Source organism: Peromyscus leucopus, chromosome 5 (assembly GCF_004664715.2).
Source record: "Peromyscus leucopus breed LL Stock chromosome 5, UCI_PerLeu_2.1, whole genome shotgun sequence".
Taxonomy (NCBI): Eukaryota; Metazoa; Chordata; class Mammalia; order Rodentia; family Cricetidae; genus Peromyscus; species Peromyscus leucopus.
This window is the reverse complement of record NC_051067.1, coordinates 46,520,854-46,540,370: the sequence shown is the minus strand read 5'-3', so window position 1 is coordinate 46,540,370 and position 19,517 is coordinate 46,520,854. Positions and strand designations below refer to the sequence as shown.

General features: G+C 41.1%; 1 protein-coding gene across 2 annotated transcripts in view; it reads left to right on the top strand.

Annotated features, from left to right (window-relative positions):
• Gli3 (GLI family zinc finger 3) overlaps window positions 1-19,517 on the top strand; it is a 265,017-nt gene that overhangs the window by 177,791 nt on the left and 67,709 nt on the right. For both annotated transcript variants that reach the window (XM_037205928.1, XM_028860020.2), the window contains 5 exons: window positions 1,206-1,355; window positions 5,414-5,615; window positions 15,806-16,019; window positions 16,744-16,857; window positions 18,436-18,576. In XM_037205928.1, the coding sequence (XP_037061823.1) occupies window positions 1,206-1,355; window positions 5,414-5,615; window positions 15,806-16,019; window positions 16,744-16,857; window positions 18,436-18,576 (821 nt within the window). The remainder of the gene's footprint in view (window positions 1-1,205; window positions 1,356-5,413; window positions 5,616-15,805; window positions 16,020-16,743; window positions 16,858-18,435; window positions 18,577-19,517) is intronic.

Below are 19,517 nucleotides of genomic sequence, written 5' to 3'. Positions count from 1 at the left end.
TGTAAACCTTCACGTCTCAAATGCTATACCCTAAGCACTTTAAAACACTACTTTACTTTTGGCTCCCAGATACCTCAATTCTGGAAATCTAGAGGCCACCCTCAGAACTGCTACAATATCTTGCTGCTTTTGCAAGTAAATTGGCAGATGGAAACCAATTATTATCCTACTCATGTAAGGCTGACTCTTGCCAGTAAATTGTTCCAGATTGATAGGTACATTTTCTTTTTGATTTTCTAGGTGGGGGGGGGGAGAAAAAGAGAGCTTTTAAATTCTGGAACATGAAATTGCAGCTTATCATTCAGTTGTGTGTCATTAATGCTGTGCTGCCCTTTTTTCTGTCTTGTAAACTCTGACTTCTCGTGTTCATGAGTGTTAACTCAGACACTCCTGGCAGGAGCCTAGGGAAGTATTTTAAGTATGTCTGGGAAGACATCACAGGTGTCGGAGTTGTCTACTGTTGTAAGAAGTATGAATGTATAGTAATTTTCTATAGACAACTATTTTCTTTGCAGAGGGAGGGAGTCAATCATGACCATCTACATACAGCCACCATTCTGGTACCAACAATGGGACAAGTTTGTGTATTTTGAACATCCCATAAATTACATTGTCTAGTTAACATCATTACTTTCTTGGCATAAACATGTCTGCTCTGTGATCCCCAAATGACAAAAATTGCATGAATGACATATTTCTTGGAATGTGTCCCGTCTTAAAAGATACATGACTATATATATAGATATCTATATATATCATTTTGAACTCATGTTCATTTCTTTAAATAAAGAACAAAACTTTTTCTTTTTTTTTTCTTTTTTGATTTTTTGAGACAGGGTTTCTCTGTGTAGCTTTGCACCTTTCCTGGAACTTGCTTTGTAGACCAGGCTGGCCTCAAACTCACAGAGATCCGCCTGCCTCTGCCTCCCAAGTTCTGGGATTAAAGGTGTGCGCCACCACTGCCCGGCAGAACAAAACTTTTATAATGTATTTTACTATTTTTTTAAATTCCTCTGTTTTTGCTTTCAAATAAAGGCATACACCAGTGAATGCATCTTAGAACAGCTTTATTACATGGAGCCATAAAAGAGTTGTGTTTGGAGGATAAATGGCAAGTGAATTTGGGATGCTTCAAAAAACAAAAAAAAAAAAAAAGGTGGCTCTCTGTCCTTCTTGTGACTGTCACATCCTGTTTCCTCTTGCAGCGCCCCATGCTGGAGTCAGCCCTGCAGAATACTATCACCAGATGGCCCTGCTCGCAGGCCAGCGTAGCCCCTATGCAGACATCCTCCCCTCGGCTGCCACCGCCGCCGGCGCAGGGGCCATCCACATGGAGTACATTCATGCCATGGACAGTAAGTGACAAGGCTGGCTGATGGAGTCCTGGGAGAGTACCAAATGCCAGCTAGGTAATGGAGAGAAGGCTGCAAAGGTTAGGTGATGGGTTACATTTTCAGTTCCACAGATGGGGCCAGCCTGAGATGACCTGTTGCTTCCTGGTGAACCAAGATATGCATAGAATTGTAGTTTGGTAGCTATACCAGAAATATAACTGCTCAGCAGATTACCCTGCTCTGTTTCTTGTGATATGAAAATAAAGGAACAGATTTGATACCTGGATAGACTTTGCATGCCCACTCTATGGTATCATGGATTTTATCCTTTAGAAATTAGGCATTTAAAAAAAATCAAGAAACCCTAAGATATGATTTATTTCCACTCACATATCATTATATTTAAAAACTGCATTTCATGAAGACCCTTTGCAGCTGCTAAGAACATGGAAGGTTCATTTACACAAAGGGGAAAAAAAAGAAACCCAGAAACATTTCCAAATTCTAGTACATGGCAGTGAAGGAAACTAGGATCATTTGATGTGTGTGTCACTTGAGGGGTGCCCAGAGGCACATTAGGATTCCTTTGGTTCACAATGGGCCTATAATGGCGTTTTAGAGCACCTCGGAGCTCTCATCTCTGACAAGGACCTGCTCAGTGGATGTCCTTTTGCAGGGTCTTGAAGAGTGAAGCTAAAGCCCCCCCACAGGGAAGCCTGGTTTTTCTATCAGTGGTGCTTAACCCATGTGTTTCCAGCTAGAACCTATCTGGAGTCATCCTTGCCGGGGGTGCTTTTGTGACCCTAAGCTTCAGAGTTAGGAAAGAGGATAGTTGGTCCACACAGGAATAAAAATTGACAGTCTGAGTCCGCTCATCACCTAGGACCATGTTGGTGTACCCCAAAGGAGTATGGCCTGGTGCTGGCCTCTATCACACAGCTTGTTACCACACACAAAGTAAAAGAACTGTGTTGCACCCTCTGTGGGGTTTTGTTGTTAGGCTCAGTGGCATAAAGAGCTTAACTTTCAGATTCATCATAACCACATTTCAATTAGTGATTGTTGGCGGGGCGGGCGGGGGGGGGCAGTTCACTGTTATTATGCAAATTAGTTATTTGAAAATCTGCAAATAAAGAATTAAAATAAGACAGACTCCTTGGAAGGTCAGCCTGCATTACTTTCCCTGTTTGATAAGAATATGTTTAGTCAGGCAGCGGTGGGTTTTTTTATATAAATAAAGGATGAAGCTACCCTTTTACTTTGTAAAAACTAATTAAAGGAATTTTAATTTGCCAGAGTATATGGTAAATTGACTGTCATTAAGTAGGAATTTAGATGTCCTATCATTCATCACATGAAAAGAAAGCTCCTCTTTCTTTGTCAGAAATTTTTATTAGAATGGAGAAACAAAAACAATTAACAGAAACTAGGTTGGCACTCCCTGTGCTGGAGCCGTAAGAAGCCAGCCTCTGTGCCTGGGTTTATAGCTCAGTGATAGCTTTTTCACCTAGCACGTATAAGGCTTTGGGTTCAGTTCCTACCTCTGCGAAATATAAATAGGGCTCTGGTTTCAGTGGCAAAGCACATGGTATGACTCATGAGGGGTGACTTTTTTACATGGAAGCTAGAATATTTAGTGTAACACATTAGACTAATCAGGTGTGTTCATAGCTCTAATAGTTGAAGGAACCTTGAGCCTGTAATTCCTGTAAGGAGCATCCTAGGGATGAGCAGAGGGCAAGAACCACTGAAGTCCATGCTATCCATATGAATAGAAGGGGACTTAAACCAGTGCTGTTCTCAGAGAGGAGAACAGTGAGGACATTTTATAGCCAGGCCTTTTGTGACCTGAAGAGTTTGATGGAAAGGTTTTGCCAGGCCTCTGGACCCTGACTTTGAACGATGTATGGTAGATACAAGGCTTTTTATGTTTCATGGTATCACATCACATTATCTCTTGTATCACTGCTAGTCAGTGAGGGCTCCATTTAGAAAGCTGGGGTCAGTCCCGAGCATCCCCACCAAAAACAGAGAATGTGGCAGGGATGAAGAATGTCTAGCTTATCTTCTTCCTTCTAACTCTTGAGTCCTAAGGAAAATAGTTTTTGTGAAAGGTTATGTGAAGAGTGACAATAAATCTGGTCTGTCATTCAAATTGTCTAGAAAAGACAGGTATTTCTCCATTAAAACCTTATATGATGAAATTAGCGTATTGCAGTGAGTAAATGTAAAATAGTTATATTCAAGACAGCGGGCATAATAAAAACGAGATGTTCCTTAGATACTAGAAGCATATACAGAGCTGGGTTTACTATTCTGTGCTCAGAAGCCCTAAGTCAGCTGGTAATGAAGCTGTTCTAAATGACTGAACCTATTTTCAATGTGACTCGAAAGAATTAAGAAGGCACCATGCTTGTCATTCAAAGTGTTGGAACAGCGTTACATATGGATGTTGCTACCACTTTGTGTCTGGTGGTGAGATTTAACTGTAAAGCCTTTCATAGTCATCTATTCTGTTTCATTAAATTACCTCAGAGCATGGTGGATTGTTGTCTTGTATGTGGCCTATCTCTCAGGTCTCTTGTGGTGATACAAACTTTTAGTTTAGCAAGGGGAATTGTCAGTTCAAGGCTGGTGGGAACCCCCCAACATATATTGCATGCATGCACGCACGCATTGTGAGGGCGGGGTGGGGGGCAGGGAGACAGAGACTATTCCATCTGTGTTGAAGAAAATATTCCCATTGAATTTTCTTGAGGTCAGTTGGCTTGTCATTTTTTCTTTAAAGATTTATCTACTACCTTAATTTTCCGAGTAAGGCCAGATTGCCATGCCCATGCTGTGAAACGTAAAATCTTCTTTTTGTATTTAAAATTATTAGTCATTGATTTGCTTCTCACCTGGCAGGATTACCTTCTCGCTCTCTCATTAAGCTTTAGTTTTATGACTCTAACTTGTAAATTGATCTTCCAAAAGCAAACATGGACCAGTGGGTGGCATTCTCTGCTGCTATATGGCCTAAGACTCGGATCTTGAGAGCTAACAAATTTGAACGCAAATCATGTTTAATTGTAACCCCTCAGTTAGAAACCACTGTATTAAGTGGGCACGTGTTTAAATTGAGTTACTGACCTCTAGATTAAGGCCATCAGAGGGCTTTTCTTGAAGTCTAAAATCTGTTAGTTCTTTAATGGGGAAAAGTCCATTTCAATATCCTTAGGGATATCAAGCTTTGTTAAATGCATGCACAGTTTATGCCTCCCACCTTGGAAAGTTTATAAAGCACCATCATCAACAACATGGAATATATATGCTGAGATGGGAAGGCTTTTAGGGTAGGAACCCTCCATTTTCACACCCCTGAATCCAAGGCTCTATATGGTGGGAGTGCTCTATGCACTCGAGGGGTTTGATAGTATTCTGGTCTCTTCCTGCTAGATGTCCATAGTGCCCTGAACTATGACAACCAGATGTTGTCAAATGCTTTATGGGGTACAAAACCACCCCAGTTTGGTACCACTCGTTAGGGCAATGCTTTGTACATTGTTTTAGTGGTGCTGTACTTTGCCGGGGAACGTTTAGCTGCTGGAGCCACGGAGAAAGGCAGGCATAACTACACCAACTTCTTTATTTTAGCATGCTTTAATTCAGTTTTTGTCATTCAACTCATTGCCTTAAAATGGTGTGTGTTAGAGTGGAGAGGGCATTGTGTTGCAACTGTGGGAACCTCTGTCTTTGTCGCTTGTGGTGAATTAATGATGGGAGTATCTAAGCAGCTGTCAGATTCATAAATCATTAGAAATGAGAAGGATAACACATAAAAGTCTCTCCCTTTTGTTGAGCAATTTATCATTTTGCCTGCACATTAATAAACAGCTCTCCTCTGAGGTAAACCCCTGGAAGATAAATATTTTGCTCTAATTTCCTCAATTGTAGCCAGTAGATCACAAGGGGGAGGGAGATACTTGTCACCCCAAGTTGCCAACTTCTGCCTTTCTCCTTTTGCACTGAGAAGTGGTAGTCAATAGCGTATAGATTCTGGCTGTAGGTAATCAAGTTCTGTTTTGTTTTTGTAACAGGCACCAGATTCCCTAGCCCCAGGCTGTCAGCTAGGCCCAGCCGAAAGCGCACACTGTCCATATCGCCCCTGTCAGATCATAGCTTCGACCTTCAGACCATGATAAGAACATCTCCTAACTCCTTGGTCACAATTCTCAATAATTCCCGTAGCAGCTCTTCAGCAAGTGGTTCCTATGGGCACTTATCGGCAAGTGCAATCAGGTATGTATTTTCCTGAGTCCATTATGTGTCTTTATAATAAAATGTCAGTGCTCAAATGAGCCAGTAACCCATTTGCAGCGCCAGTGGTTTGAGAGAAGGAAAGAGCCACCAGGCTGCTGCATCCATACCAGGATTCAGGTTAAATACGACAACAATGGGCCAAAATTAATAGGTTTGTATGCATTACTCATTAGTTCTTATATGGCAATTAATTCAGTTACGATGCAATCTACTTCTTAGAGACAGAGAATTTCAGATCTTTTTATCCAGGTCTTCTGTTGCAAAGAGTTCTGTGGAATAAAACCCAGCCTGTGTCCAAAAGAGGAACAAAAACAGACAGACTTACAACTTTCAATGGAAGAGGGGGCAGTGAGAATGAAAGAATTCAAAACAATGCTTTTAGTTCAGCGGAAAACAAATGTGGATGATTTGGGGGGCACTTGCTGGGCCAATCACTAGTGAGCTAACAAGAATTCATTATACTTTTCCAGCTTACTTGTAAAGATAAAAACTTAGACCATCATTTCTGTATAGTGAAGTATTTTAACACGCCCTTGCATGAATGTAAGAATTGTAAAAATGGTTATTATAAAAAATACTTCTTATGGCTAATGATCAAATTTGGACTGTTATCACTGAATACAAAAAGAACACAGAAAAGCCATGCTAAGAATTTGTGAGGTATCCACACTACTCTTGTCAGCTAAGCACTTTGTTTGAACTGTGCTAATTATAAATAATACAGGCAGAATTAAACAGTCTTCTAATGGTTAATTAAATAATCCTGGTTATGATCCTTAGCTCTCATTTCCACTACAATTTTCACCCTGGTTTAAGCATTCACTTACCAGTAATCTTTGAATTATAGTTTTGCACACTGTGGGTGATTCGTTGCTTTGAGAGGGCAGACTAGTGAGGCTGGCGTGATGACAGGGTACTTGGGAGGTGAAGACAGGCATCAGGAATTCAAGGCCAGCTTCTGATATAAGTGACTTGACCAATGTGGGCTATTTGACATCCCGTCAAAACAAACAAGCAAAAACCCCAAGAAAACACAATAAATAAATGGAACATAAAACCTAATGACTGTTTTCATGAACCTTGCTCTTAATAAGTAAGAATGTACTTTAGTTTTTATGAATGGGCAAGAGCTCTAGTTATTAGTTGAGCTTTTCATGGTGACTGTACATGTTTAGGAAACTTCAACAGTTCAGAAAAAATACACATAAACAATAGTGCTGTCTCCATATTTATTAAGAATAACTGATACCATTGTTCCACTAGAACATTTTCTAGTGCAGTTTTGATTCTTTTCTAGTTCAGTTATCAGCAATTCTCATTGACAGGCAAATTAGCATTATTATTATAAATCATGATTCTCATTTTCTGCTGTTCTTTTTTATATATATGGCCAATGAAAAGTGGGAAGAGGATGAAACAAACACCTGCTTCTGTGACTATAGTCAGAACATAGTGTGGGGTCTGGGGTGTCTCAAGGTCAGCCAATGTAATCAATAGATGGAGTGGGGTCTGGGGTAGCTTAGGGTCAGCCAATGTTATCAGTAGATAGAGTGGAGTCTGCAGTGTCTCAGGGTCAGCCAGTGTGGTCACAGGTGTAGGTTCCAGCATCTGTCTGTAGTCAAATCTCAGCTTTGGCCCTAATCTGCATATTTAACAGATGTAGGTAAAACATCCAGTGGGTTGTTTTTTCTTTCTTTTGTTCTTTTTTTTCCAAGACAGTGTTTCTCTCTGTACTTTTGGTGCCTGTCCTTGATCTCGCTCTGTAGATCAGGCTGGCCTCGAACTCAAAGAGATCTTCCTGGTTCTGCCTCCCGAGTGCTGGGATTAAAGGCATGTGCCATCACTGCCCGGCTATAGTGGGTTGTTTTATTAAAGGTGATATGGATCCACAGGGGGACAGAAGTTCTTCCCCACTGAGTAAAATTAAAAAAGAAATGACCCTGAATGGTACTTCTAAATGACACCATTGGTGATGTTTCAGCCTGTTAATCTCCAACCCAAGGCAGGTTGTTCTTCTCCTGGCTTGTGTTCTTAGGTCATCTGCTACCATAAATTATATCTGAATTAGCTGATATTTTGTAGTTGTGTGACTTGACTAAAACATCCACATAGAAATGTAGCAGATAGTCATACAAATGGTATTCACATGGATCACTTTGTCGCTTTTGTGGGGAGGTGGTGTGCTGGACATTGAACTCAGGACCTTGGGTGTGCTAGGCAGGTGCTCTACCACGGAGCTACATCTCTAGCCCCAGAATTACTTGGTGAACAATTCTTCTTTCTTCTCTCAATTATCCCTACTTGCTTGCTTTATTCTTTACAGTGTCTTAGGATGCAGCTTAGAATATGCACATAAATGTCCACAGTAATGTCATTTATTCTTACCTAGCATCTTCGTGACATCTTACAATTGCTCAGAGAAGCAGGTACCCCACTTCAGAGACGGTTGGTATTCCAACTTGAAATAATCATTTCATTAAAAGTGGAAGAAGAGATTCACTTTAAAGACCAGTGAGGTCTCAAAAGATCTGTGAAAGTCACATGACCAAAGTCCATCACATACTCGTTTTCTTTCTTGCCTTTGAGTATTTTCATGCATGTTCTCCCTCTCAGGGGATATCTTAGTCTTTGATATGCATCCATGGTATGTTAAGATAATACGTCCCTTTCTTTCCATAGAAGGTAATCCAGTATGTGATGAGCTGCCGTGTACTGTTAGAATGCAGTAATTATATTAATGGACAGTATCATCTCCACTAGCCAGAGATACTTTGGTGCATTGTTTTCCCTAAATAAACCAACTCAGCAATAATCAATGAGTAATAGGACCACAGAATGGCAGGGAAAGGAAAGAAGCATGTGGGTACCCTGAGGCCAGGTACCTTTCTTAAGAGTGAACAGTACAAGAGAAACTGAGCAGGAAGTACATTTGCTCTCTGTGTTGAACCAGATAAGAGGGTAGGCACACGGAAGGAGGAAGCTGGTTAGTACCACCAGCATTCCAGCCGCCTACTTATGTCTTTACCCCCAAACACACCTGATTGTCACACTGGGGCCTACTTCACTGTTAATGTGGTCAGTGCAAAACGTAATTGTGCCATTGTAAGTTTGTAAGGCTACAGTTACATAATAAAGCAGTCACTTGGGTTTCTGTTGCTATCCATTTTCCTGGAGTAGAAAGAGCATCAGAACTCTCTCACATCCCTGCATCACCTTTGTCCCCTCCCATTGACACGGCACCACTCATAGTTACTGAATGAATAAATTAAGGAATCCTCCCCACCATGAACCATTAGAATACCCTTCACCCTGTTTTATTGAGTAATTATGGTTTTCCAGAAGTTAAGATCTGTTTGGATGTTATTCTACACCCCCACAGATTGATATATCATATATAGTAGAGAAAAAGAAGATGATTCAAAATAAAAGGGTTAAAACAGCAAATGTCTGTCCTGTTAGTGTATTATTTTTGTATTTTTAAAATAGTTACTTAGTAATTCAGGCTCCTTTAAAATATCATATAAAACAAATATACTTAAAGCAAAAGCATGTTGGCATATTAAACCATAGTACTTGGGTATGTCAGACTAGGTATGTATCCCAAGCCCTTTTTTTTTTTTTTTTTTTTTTTTTAATCTTATAGCTGCTGTATGAACTCAAAAAATTTCACACATAAAGTATTTCATTTAAAGAAGTTGTAAGTACTTTATCATTTGAAGGTTTCCACTGAAGACCACAGCATCAAAAAGCTTGTGGTCCTCAAGCCACAGTTAAACATAACATTGTAAATAGCTCATTATTCATATTAGACTTAAAAGTTTGTTTAGCTAATACCTCTGCCCCCCAGATATTAAGCCATCATAGGAAGAGAAGACATTTCAAATGATCCTTCTTTTGTCAAATGTAAATGGAATGGAGAAATGATTAGGAAACGCATTCCCAGTACACCAGGCTTAGTTTTTTCACCATCAGTTTAGTGCTCAAATGAAGATGGTTTCCTCTCTTTAGTGGTTTAAGAACTGGCATGGTTAGGAAAATCATGTCAATGAAAATGTTATTTCTTCTTCTACCTCACAAATCGCCCACTTGAATGCCAAGATCTCCAACTTCACAGTCATTGCAGGTTTTTCTATTGTCTGTACAGACAAGCTCAGCCTGACGACTCTTGTGCCCTCTGCCCTCTCTTGTACACCATCATTCTTCCCTGGTGTAAGAACCCTATGGAATGAGGATGCATTTGCCAGGTCCATCAATGCTGCCTGATGGGAGGTAGGAACCAGTGGGGTTCCCCAGCTCTCTGGCTCTCTGCTGCTAATGAGAGCAAATGTCTTGCTTATACTGGAGAAGCGCACACACACACATGAATTACGGTAAATAGATGTCTATAATTCCAATGTATTTTAGAATCTCTAATCCCATCCTCTAAAAATTATGAAGTGTCCATTTTTCCTCCTTAGTAAAGTTGTTAATAGTATCTTTTTAAAAGATAATTTTTTTGAATTATTCATTCCCTAAACACTTGAATGAGTTTAACTACTGGCTAGATGTGGAGGCTGCAGAATGAGTGAGTGAGATCCTCAGCTTCGTGGAACTTACAGGAAGAAAAGCCTCCAAACAAAGATGAACAAAACAGCAGATGGTTGAATGAACTTGCTTGGATGCTGGTCATTACTGTAGAGAAAGTGACCCAGGTGCCAGGAAGCTAAGAGCTGTAAGATAATGGGAGTGACCACAGGAGGAGCTTTCTCCGACTGCCTAAGAAGAAAGTTGAGCATATAGACCCCAAGATGGGAGGAGCAGTGCATCTGAAGAACTGGCACTGGACCAGAGAACTAGAAGACAGTTAGATATGGGCAATTGGGGCACAAGTTTGGGGACATAGAGCTAGATTATACAATGTCTGTGACCAATGTCATAAGAACAATGGGACTCGGGACACTCTGAGAGGTTGCTTAACTCTCTGGCTGCGGAGGCATGCTCAGAGGGGTCGGTGGACTGTCAAAGGAGAATAACCACCACCGTGTCAGACTGGTGGGTCCTTTCATCTTCCTCCTGTTCACCAGGTTGTGTTTCCTTTTAGAAATCTTCCAGTGGCCAAAGCTTAGCTGAAACAGTATTGGGAAATACCACTCACATCGGAGAAGTAATAATAGCTGACGCTGCTCATATGAACGTGGTCTTTCTCACCATGTGTATGTGCTCAGCCCATTTACTGCTTTGAAGGTTATCAGCAGCTCCCACTGTGGAGCATGGCGCTGCCGTTCCTGTTCATGGCTGCTTGGCTGCAAGTACCTTCTTAGTTTTCCACAGCACCTTCACAACAGAAAGCCTAATGCACATTCTCCAAGGCTACTCAGAGTATGCATACCAGAACATAAATGTTAGGACACATTCATTTTGAGTGTGCGGGTCTGTACCTCCCTGTGCTTTCCTGCTGAGGCTTAGCTGGATTTTCCAATAAATGTGACTTAAGAATTTTTATGGATGGCAGTAGAAGTTTTTATTTTCTTTACTCTCAAGTATAAACACATGGGTGTGTACATATACCTATATGTGTACACATAGAATGAATAGAAGCTGTGAGACCATTCTCTGCAAAACTGGGAAGAATTGTTCTTTGAATAGCAGCTGTTGTATAGTAAATTTCAGAGCTATGACAAGAAGTGAATGACCTTCTTAGCACAGAACCCACAGCGTGACTAGAAAGTTGGGTGTGATTAGACTGCAGTTTTGCCTCGTGTTACCTCAGTGCTACCTCACTTAACATACAAGATGGGTTCATGAGCAAAAGATTTAGGAGAGGCAGAAGCCAGAAAGCAAGCACAACAGCCCCTGGTTTCTTCTGCCTTTAGAGATCTGGACTTATTCCTCCATCCTAATTTATAGGAGTACTCTGTAATATGATCAAATGAGTTTCTTTTCACAAAGTTTTAACCTGAGCTGAGTGTGGTGAAGCACATCTTTTAATCCTAGCACTCTGAGGTGTCCAGCCTGATCTACATAAAGAACTTCAGGCCAGCCAGGACCTACATAGTGAAACCCTGTCTCAAAATAAACAGACCCACTTCAAATCTGAAAGTTAATTGCTATGGCAATTTAGAAAATAAATGTCTATTGGGAGTCACTAAGAAGAGTACAGCTTACATTTAAAGCAAGGCATTTCCTTGGAATCTAGAGGAGTCACCTATTGTTTACACAGCCCACTGGACTTCAGAGCTGTGCCTGTCTGGCCTCCTCTGTCTTTTACCATCCGCTGCAGAGCTGTTATGTAACTTAGTTCTCTCATTAGACACTTGCCTGAGCATCTCTGTTCAGCCCACTCTAGATCATTGAGGGATTTCAGAGATGAACTCAGAAGCCTAAGAGGCTCTCTGCTGCTTCAGTGTAGATCAAAGCTGGGGACGACTTAGCTGCCTAACTACCCATAAACCCCAGGTTTGTTGTGGTTTGACACAAGGAAGAAAAAAAAATTAACACCTCTGGCTATGGGAAATTCTGTGGTTACTATATTTAAAAACAAAACAAAACAAAAAAAGTTATCTTTAGGGAAAATACTGCTTTTTAAAAGTTAACACACAAATAAGTTTCAATATAATACTTTGTGTGACTGTAATGGATTCCAGCTTTTACCTTTGCATGTCTGGTGGCTGGGTAATGTGGCCTTTTGTTTTCATTTTTAATGTAAAAATGATCCGCTCTTCCAGTGTAAAGGACTGCATCAATCCAAACCATGTTGCTTTATTGATAGCACAATTATTATGGAATCTAGCATCACTCTTCTTACCTCCCACTATACATGAAATTCCTGAAAAATTGAAAGACACATTATAGGATCTTCTTGTAAGCTCTTTCAGTGGGGTTTTCAATGTGATTTGAATACAGTGACTTTGAAATGCCTGGTGCATATGGTGTCTGCTTGGAGTTTTCAGAGGAAGACTTTTTCTTAATATGGCTTTGTTTAAGTTACAGTATCCTGAGGGTGCTAGGCAGAATAATGGCCCCCAAAGATACTCACATCCTAATTCCCTGAAACCTGTGAATAAGTTACCTTATATGTAGATGTGGTCAAGCTGCAGATCTTGATTTCATTTTGAATTATCTGTGTCATGAATTTAATAGCCAGGGCCCTGTGAGTGAAGAGTTAGAGTCAGTCAGAAGAGAGACTACAGCAGGATGGTGACGAGCCAAGACTTTGAGCAGCCTCTAAAAGCAGTGGAAGGGGCAGGAGCCCAGAGCTTTATGCTTAACTTTAGAGGGAAAGGGATCAGGGTAGGGAACACAGCAAGTGCCAGCATACAGGGTGGCCACCTCTGTACCCAGAGGCCAGAACTTCATAGAGCAGCACTCCGCTTTCTATGGCCCTGCCTCTTAGACTTGATCATAGGCGTGGGCTCCTGGGCTCCCCCTCAAGAGCTCAGAAGGCTCTCTGCACACCTTTCTCACCATGAGAGTACACATAGAGGCATCATTTGATAGATAGTATGTGTGGCTTCTTCTGGATGTAGCTGCCATGCCCAGTCTTTCTTGGCCCATTTTCTGCTTTTCCCTTAAGAACTCAACCTGAGAACTCCATAGACAGTGTTCTGAGCAACACTGACTGTGAAATCTGCAAATACAGATATTGTGACAGAGCCTAGAAAGTTGTGCTTTTTTTTCATTAGATTCTAAACTGGCTTGTGATCTGGAGCTGAGCAGTCCTACTGCAGCCCTCCCTAGGCACGGATGGTGTTAATGGCAGCCGGGCGGGCCTGGCCACTCCTGACTTATCAAAGGCATCTTGGTGGTTTGCAGTACCCAGATCTTGGCACCCAGAGAAGAGATCATCTGTTCTGGCTTATAATAAACCACAAAGGCTGAGAAATCATCCATCTGTCTGTCAACCCTGCTGCCTAGTAGTTCAAGTAAATTTTAGAGCATATTTATTTCAGCTACCTGGTTTCACTAGTGAAAAGTAAGCTCCAGTGAGAGCTATAAAGGTGTGCTGAAAATCTCAAACTCTTAGGTAACCGTGGACAAGGAAGACTGTGGTGCTGAGGAACTTCTATAGGAATACTGAGCCTTGATTCATTTGCACTGATACTTTTTAAAATATACCTATCTTGTTCAGCATTCTGCATACAGTAAATTCTATTGAATTGCATGTATATAAAAAGCAAGGTCCTTTTCTGCTTTGTGAGGTATTCTTTAGTCATCTTGACTCCTAATCAGGTACTCCATTTTTAAGCCCAGAATCTGATGTCATCCACAGTTTGAAGTGTCAGTGGCCTCTTCCTGAGTTTCCTTCCTTAGGCCTGCTGGATAGTTCAGGCCCCTGAGAAACTAAAAATGTGTATAAAGGTTAATGCAGAGACTGTTGACGTTTTAATTATACCTGAAGTGGGGGTCTTTGGGTTTTGTTTCTTTAATGAGTAGAATAAGGTAGTTACACTTAGTAATACCATTCACCCAAAGGAGGGGGAGGTGTTAAATCATTGTGGGTTTTGATGAATGGCTTGTACACCGAAAAATAAATTGGACAAACTGGCATAGAGCTCAGTGAACATGAAATCAGCTATTAGAAGAAAGCTTGTGAACAAATTCTGAGGTAGATATGCATCTTTTGATTAATGCCCTATCAATCATCCACACAGCTACCTTAGGTGAGTCTTACTGTAATCATTCATGGTTGCTCACAGAAATACCGGCAGGAACCTTAGCACTGCAGAAACAGAATATTACTACTGATTCTTCTAACTTACTGTGACCAATCACTGTTTTTACCATGTTTCTGCTTTCCTTTATTAAGGAAATACAATGTGAAATGAAAGGAGAGTTCCTCAAAGCCTGGTGGATTTCTCCAAGGGTATTCTTAATGGTATTCAGTCTTAAATGGGCAGGCTATTGTAAAGGAAAACTCTCTGTAGGAATAATAGTAATGAATTCCCATTGAAGCCGCCCTTTTATGGGTTATAGTCAAATAGACAAAAATGTAAAGTCACGTTAATGAAGGGAGTATATCTCTGATTATTACTTAAAGTTGTTGAAATGGTTTGAATTTTGTTATTGTAATTATTTTATTCTCAGTTAATGTGCTTAGCAGCAATAGTAATTAACCCACCAGATTGGAAATTTGCATGAGTTCTACCGCTAATATTATGAGAAACTCTGGTTCTTTCTGGCTAACATTACAGTTGTTTGAGTGTGTGCTTTCACGCATGTGTGCACATGCATAAATTTATTATCAGATTATTTTTTTATACAGGAGGTTTCCATGTAGGAAGTTATTAATTCTCCATGCATTTTTAAACCCCTGGAAAAGTCCTCCAGAGTCTGCTGTTGCTTTTAGAGGATTTGATTCCTAAACTGTGCTCACACAAAGAAACCTCTGGCCGCTGGCCATTGGCTTGTGTGTCCTGAGGTATAAGTATCACTGACTGTGGCCTGGGATATAGGTGGCAAAATAAAGTGGTGACAGACATTAGCATTCATAATGGGCTATAATAGACACTTAATGCCGTTTTGCTGGAGGAGGGAGCTATGCTCTCCCATTGGAATATTCCCCCATCAAAGCCCATTGATCACTGATTTCAGTGGGGAGAGGTTAATCCATCAGCTTCTGTAACCAGACGGCACTGATGGAAATTCTTTAGGTGGCATTCTGGATGAACCAAGCTTTCCATCTTTACAAACAAATGAGTGATATGACAAGCATGGTGTTCAAAACACATTTAACCAATTGATTTTCTTTCCTCTTGTAATAAGATCTGGAGACATATGAAAGCGATCGGTGTGAGCTAAGATTAAAGGAATTGCTCCATGCACAGGAACAAGCGGAACCCAGAGCACATAAAAGTACTATAAAGCATATAGTCACCCATTTTCTTTTTTATATAAAGTTTGTTATTGCAATAAATAGTTATTATTGAGCCAGTGTCCCTTATTTCCACTTTCTAGAATCTTCCATCAGGGCTGTGATGTGGGGAAGATGTGCATACATGTCTGCTCCTAGAGTTCTGCTTTTTCTTGGATGTGTTCATGACACTTGGCAGTAATTGTTTCTAACTTCTCATCGCAAGAGACACACCTGGTGTGATTTGAATGGCTTCAGTTAAAGCTATAAACATTCTTAGTTTGTGATAGTTTCTGATGTCAGCGTAAGTGATACTTTTCCTTCTTATCTTCCTGCACAGCCCTGCTCTGAGCTTCACCTACCCCTCTGCCCCTGTGTCTCTCCATATGCATCAGCAGATCCTAAGCCGACAGCAAAGCTTAGGCTCAGCATTTGGACACAGCCCTCCACTCATCCACCCTGCTCCAACGTTTCCAACACAGAGACCTATCCCTGGAATCCCGACGGTTCTGAACCCTGTCCAGGTCAGCTCTGGCCCTTCTGAGTCCTCACAGGTGAGAGACACAGCTTTGTTTCATCTTGGTCCGCTGAATCCTTGTCACCACACTGGCTGTTAATGCCATAGAGTTCATCATTGTCCGGGCTTCACTTGCATATCTCGTCTTCTTTCTCCAAAGGAGTAGTCAGTTTTGATGAATGGGAACGAGGACATCTTACATCAGAGCCATTTGCTTATGATTTAAAAGTAGGCTGCCTGATAAGGCCCTACTCCAACAGTCTATAAACTACATCTTCTGTTGGTAGTCCATATGTGTGAACTCTCAGCCACTGTCCATTCCCTCCACTATAACCAGGCTACTACTGAGCACTGCATGATACTCTAGAGTAAACATAAACCTCCAGTCTCTCTATTCTTTGTGCCAGCCTGGTGTGACTGAAAGAAGAATCTAGAAGCTGTAATTGAAGAACTCTGCTAATTTGTGTTGATCTCCCACCCCAACTTTTTGGAAATAACTCTAGCTTGTTAAAGTCTAGGGCTCTCTTGCTCTGTTCTTCAAGCTTTTAAAAGCCACAAGCAGTTGCTACTCATGAGTCAAAAGTGAAGAATGTTCCACAAAGTCATTATCTAACTTTGGCCACATCATCTGGACTCTCCTATGGGTGACGGGCATTATCAGAATCATTGCCCTATTATCAAATAAGCTTGTTTGTTTTTAGTAACATTTTCACTTAGGCTGTAGTTATTAATCAAACCTAATTTTTCCCTTGCCCCTGCAGAACAAGCCCACCAGTGAGTCTGCAGTGAGCAGCACCGGCGATCCTATGCATAATAAGCGGTCCAAGATCAAACCCGATGAAGACCTCCCCAGCCCAGGGTCAAGGGGACAGCAGGTAAGACACCTAGGCTTGAAAACCAGCTATTACGACTCTCATAGTGACTTTGGGTCAGTTCCCCCTCCTCCAGACTCATACTCAACATTTTCTTGCCTACTGTATTCTTGACATTAGCCATGTGTTTGAAAACGAGCTAGTTAGGGATTAATTGAATTCATTTCTCTAGTTCAAAAATAAATACCGACAAGGAAGGAAGTTGTGTGAGGTACATGTTCTTGATAGGTGAGACATCCTAGAAGTTGAACTCACCACAGTCCATAGAGTCTCCTCAGACTTCATCTGTCACTGACCATAGGGATGACTGGGCTTCTCATCCCTGACCTTGGGCCAAAATGACTGAACTTCTGACCCCATGCTTAAGCTGAGGCAGAGCTTATGATGTCTCCTTCGTTGATCAAGTTCTCCACTTTTCTTATTTTGCTGCTTCTTACAGGGCTCAGAGAACCAAGAGAGATTGAAGCACAGCCAGATAGATTCTGGACTGTTATTGCTGATCACATCGGTCTGGTTCCACTGAAGAATATATAGGCTATATCCAAACTGCCATGTCATATGCTCTTGAGCCAGACATGATGAGCTTAATCAGTGCCGTTTTCCCCAAATCAGAACTAAATGAGAGTCTACAGGTCCATAGAATCTGAACCTTGCCATCATCAGTCTGCTTCAACCCAAGCCTTACTGAAGTGAGGCCCAGACTTCCTCAGTGAGAACTTAGAGGGTGGAATAAGGTTGTGTGATAGGGCATTCTGAAACCATCCTTTTCTAGACAACAAACAGCCTTGCTGATTACACCGTGATGTGTACATAAACAGTTTATCATATAGCCCTAGATCAGGACTCGAATCTACACATCTAGATATTGCCTAGAATTCTGGAGATTCTTTGAATTGCATTTACTGTGAAGCTTTCATAGTGGACTAAAAAAGTCTGTGCCCAAAGCATCAGGCAATGTCTTTCCCTGGCCTCAACTGTGAGGGAGACCAGCATCTCTCTGAAGGCGAAACCCAGAAGACATGATCCCCGAAAGAAAAGTCCACAAAGTGCATCTCACATTAGGGAAAATACTAAAAGTATCCGAAAGCCCTCTCTCTGCATTATAAGATATAACAATAAACAGACATATTGAAGGGAATGAAAACAACCAAACAAAATTGGGTCAGTTTGGAGGAGGGTAAATACTTGCTACTTTTGTGGGTTCTGTTGTTTGCTTTTTGCCTCAAAATTTATTTTTTATTCTTGTTTTTTGTTTTGTTTCTTAAGATATCAGTTTGGTTTATATTCCAGGAGCAGGGCCTGGTTTTCAGCTCTTTGTCTTTGTTATAATTGGGCTACTGTCTTACATCATAAGTTAAAACAATCTCAGAAGGTATATTCAGGATATCAGGGAAAAAAATACATAGGAATGCTAGACTTCTTCCTTCCACAAGACCCAGCTAGCAGTCCTGGCTTCCTTTTATTTTCCTGAAAAGTTGAGTTGATAGGGAAACAGATCTAAATCCAGTGTCTGCTTTCTTGGGTCTCCTTTCCCACCATCCCTCATTTTCCCTCTCTGCTTCTTGCCTTCCCTCACAACAGGAACAGCCTGAAGGAACAACCCTAGTCAAGGAGGAAGGGGACAAAGATGAAAGCAAGCAGGAGCCTGAAGTCATCTACGAGACAAACTGCCACTGGGAAGGCTGCACCAGAGAGTTCGACACCCAGGATCAGCTTGTGCATGTAAGTGACTGGTGTTGGACGCGGCTCCCCAACTCCGTGACCTTTGCATGAGGTCAGCTTCTCTGACCCTGCACGGAGTCAAGTTTCGTAGCTGGCAGCACTGAAAACTGGAGAGGGCTTTATGATTTTTCTGAGAATAAAGAAAACTCTGAGCCATGGTGCTTGACCTGTTCAGTCAGCTAAAGCTTAGTGTAAAATTCAATAAAGTCTTCAATAGAGAGTGTAATGACTCTGATCCTGTAAGCCAGAAAACACTATTTTGAGTTAGAGGCTTTGATGGTTATTGAGTAATAGTAAGCTGGACATGAATTATTATTAACCTTTTAACTAAGTTTGATTCCCCTTCCAAGACCCAGTAACAATATAAAAAATTACAGAAACAGATGGTTCCTTTTTTTCCTTTTGCAGACTTCAAAGTTTAAAGAGCCTCCTATTATTGTATGTAGCAATTGGTGCTTTATTTTTGATCCAAAGGCAACATTGTGGGTTAAAATTGCATGGAAAAGAATTGTGTCTAATGTTGAAAACTCCACAGTAGTCACATTGGGGTACCTTTCCTTTTCTTGCCAAAGCAAGACCAGATGTCTTTGACTGACTTTCTAGTGTTGTTTCAGATAACCTGGTATACTCCCAGCTCCTTTGCCAAGGCTTCATGCTTGGCATCGTCTCAAAGGCCAGTAGAGCCTTCTTGAGAAATGGGACCAAAAACACCTGACAGGGAACTGCATTTAGAGTGTCTGGAATATGAAGGCTCAGATGATTTCTCTATATCCCGTTAAGGCACTAAGGATGATTTTACCAAATAGGACAGTTTCTTGTGCTCCTGCTGTGATACAAAGTCTGACCACGCATCCTTGGAGTGCTCGCTCCTTTCTCTTGAGCACATGCATGAAAGAGACACTAATGCTCATCTATTGTTTTACAGTATCTTTGCCTTGTGG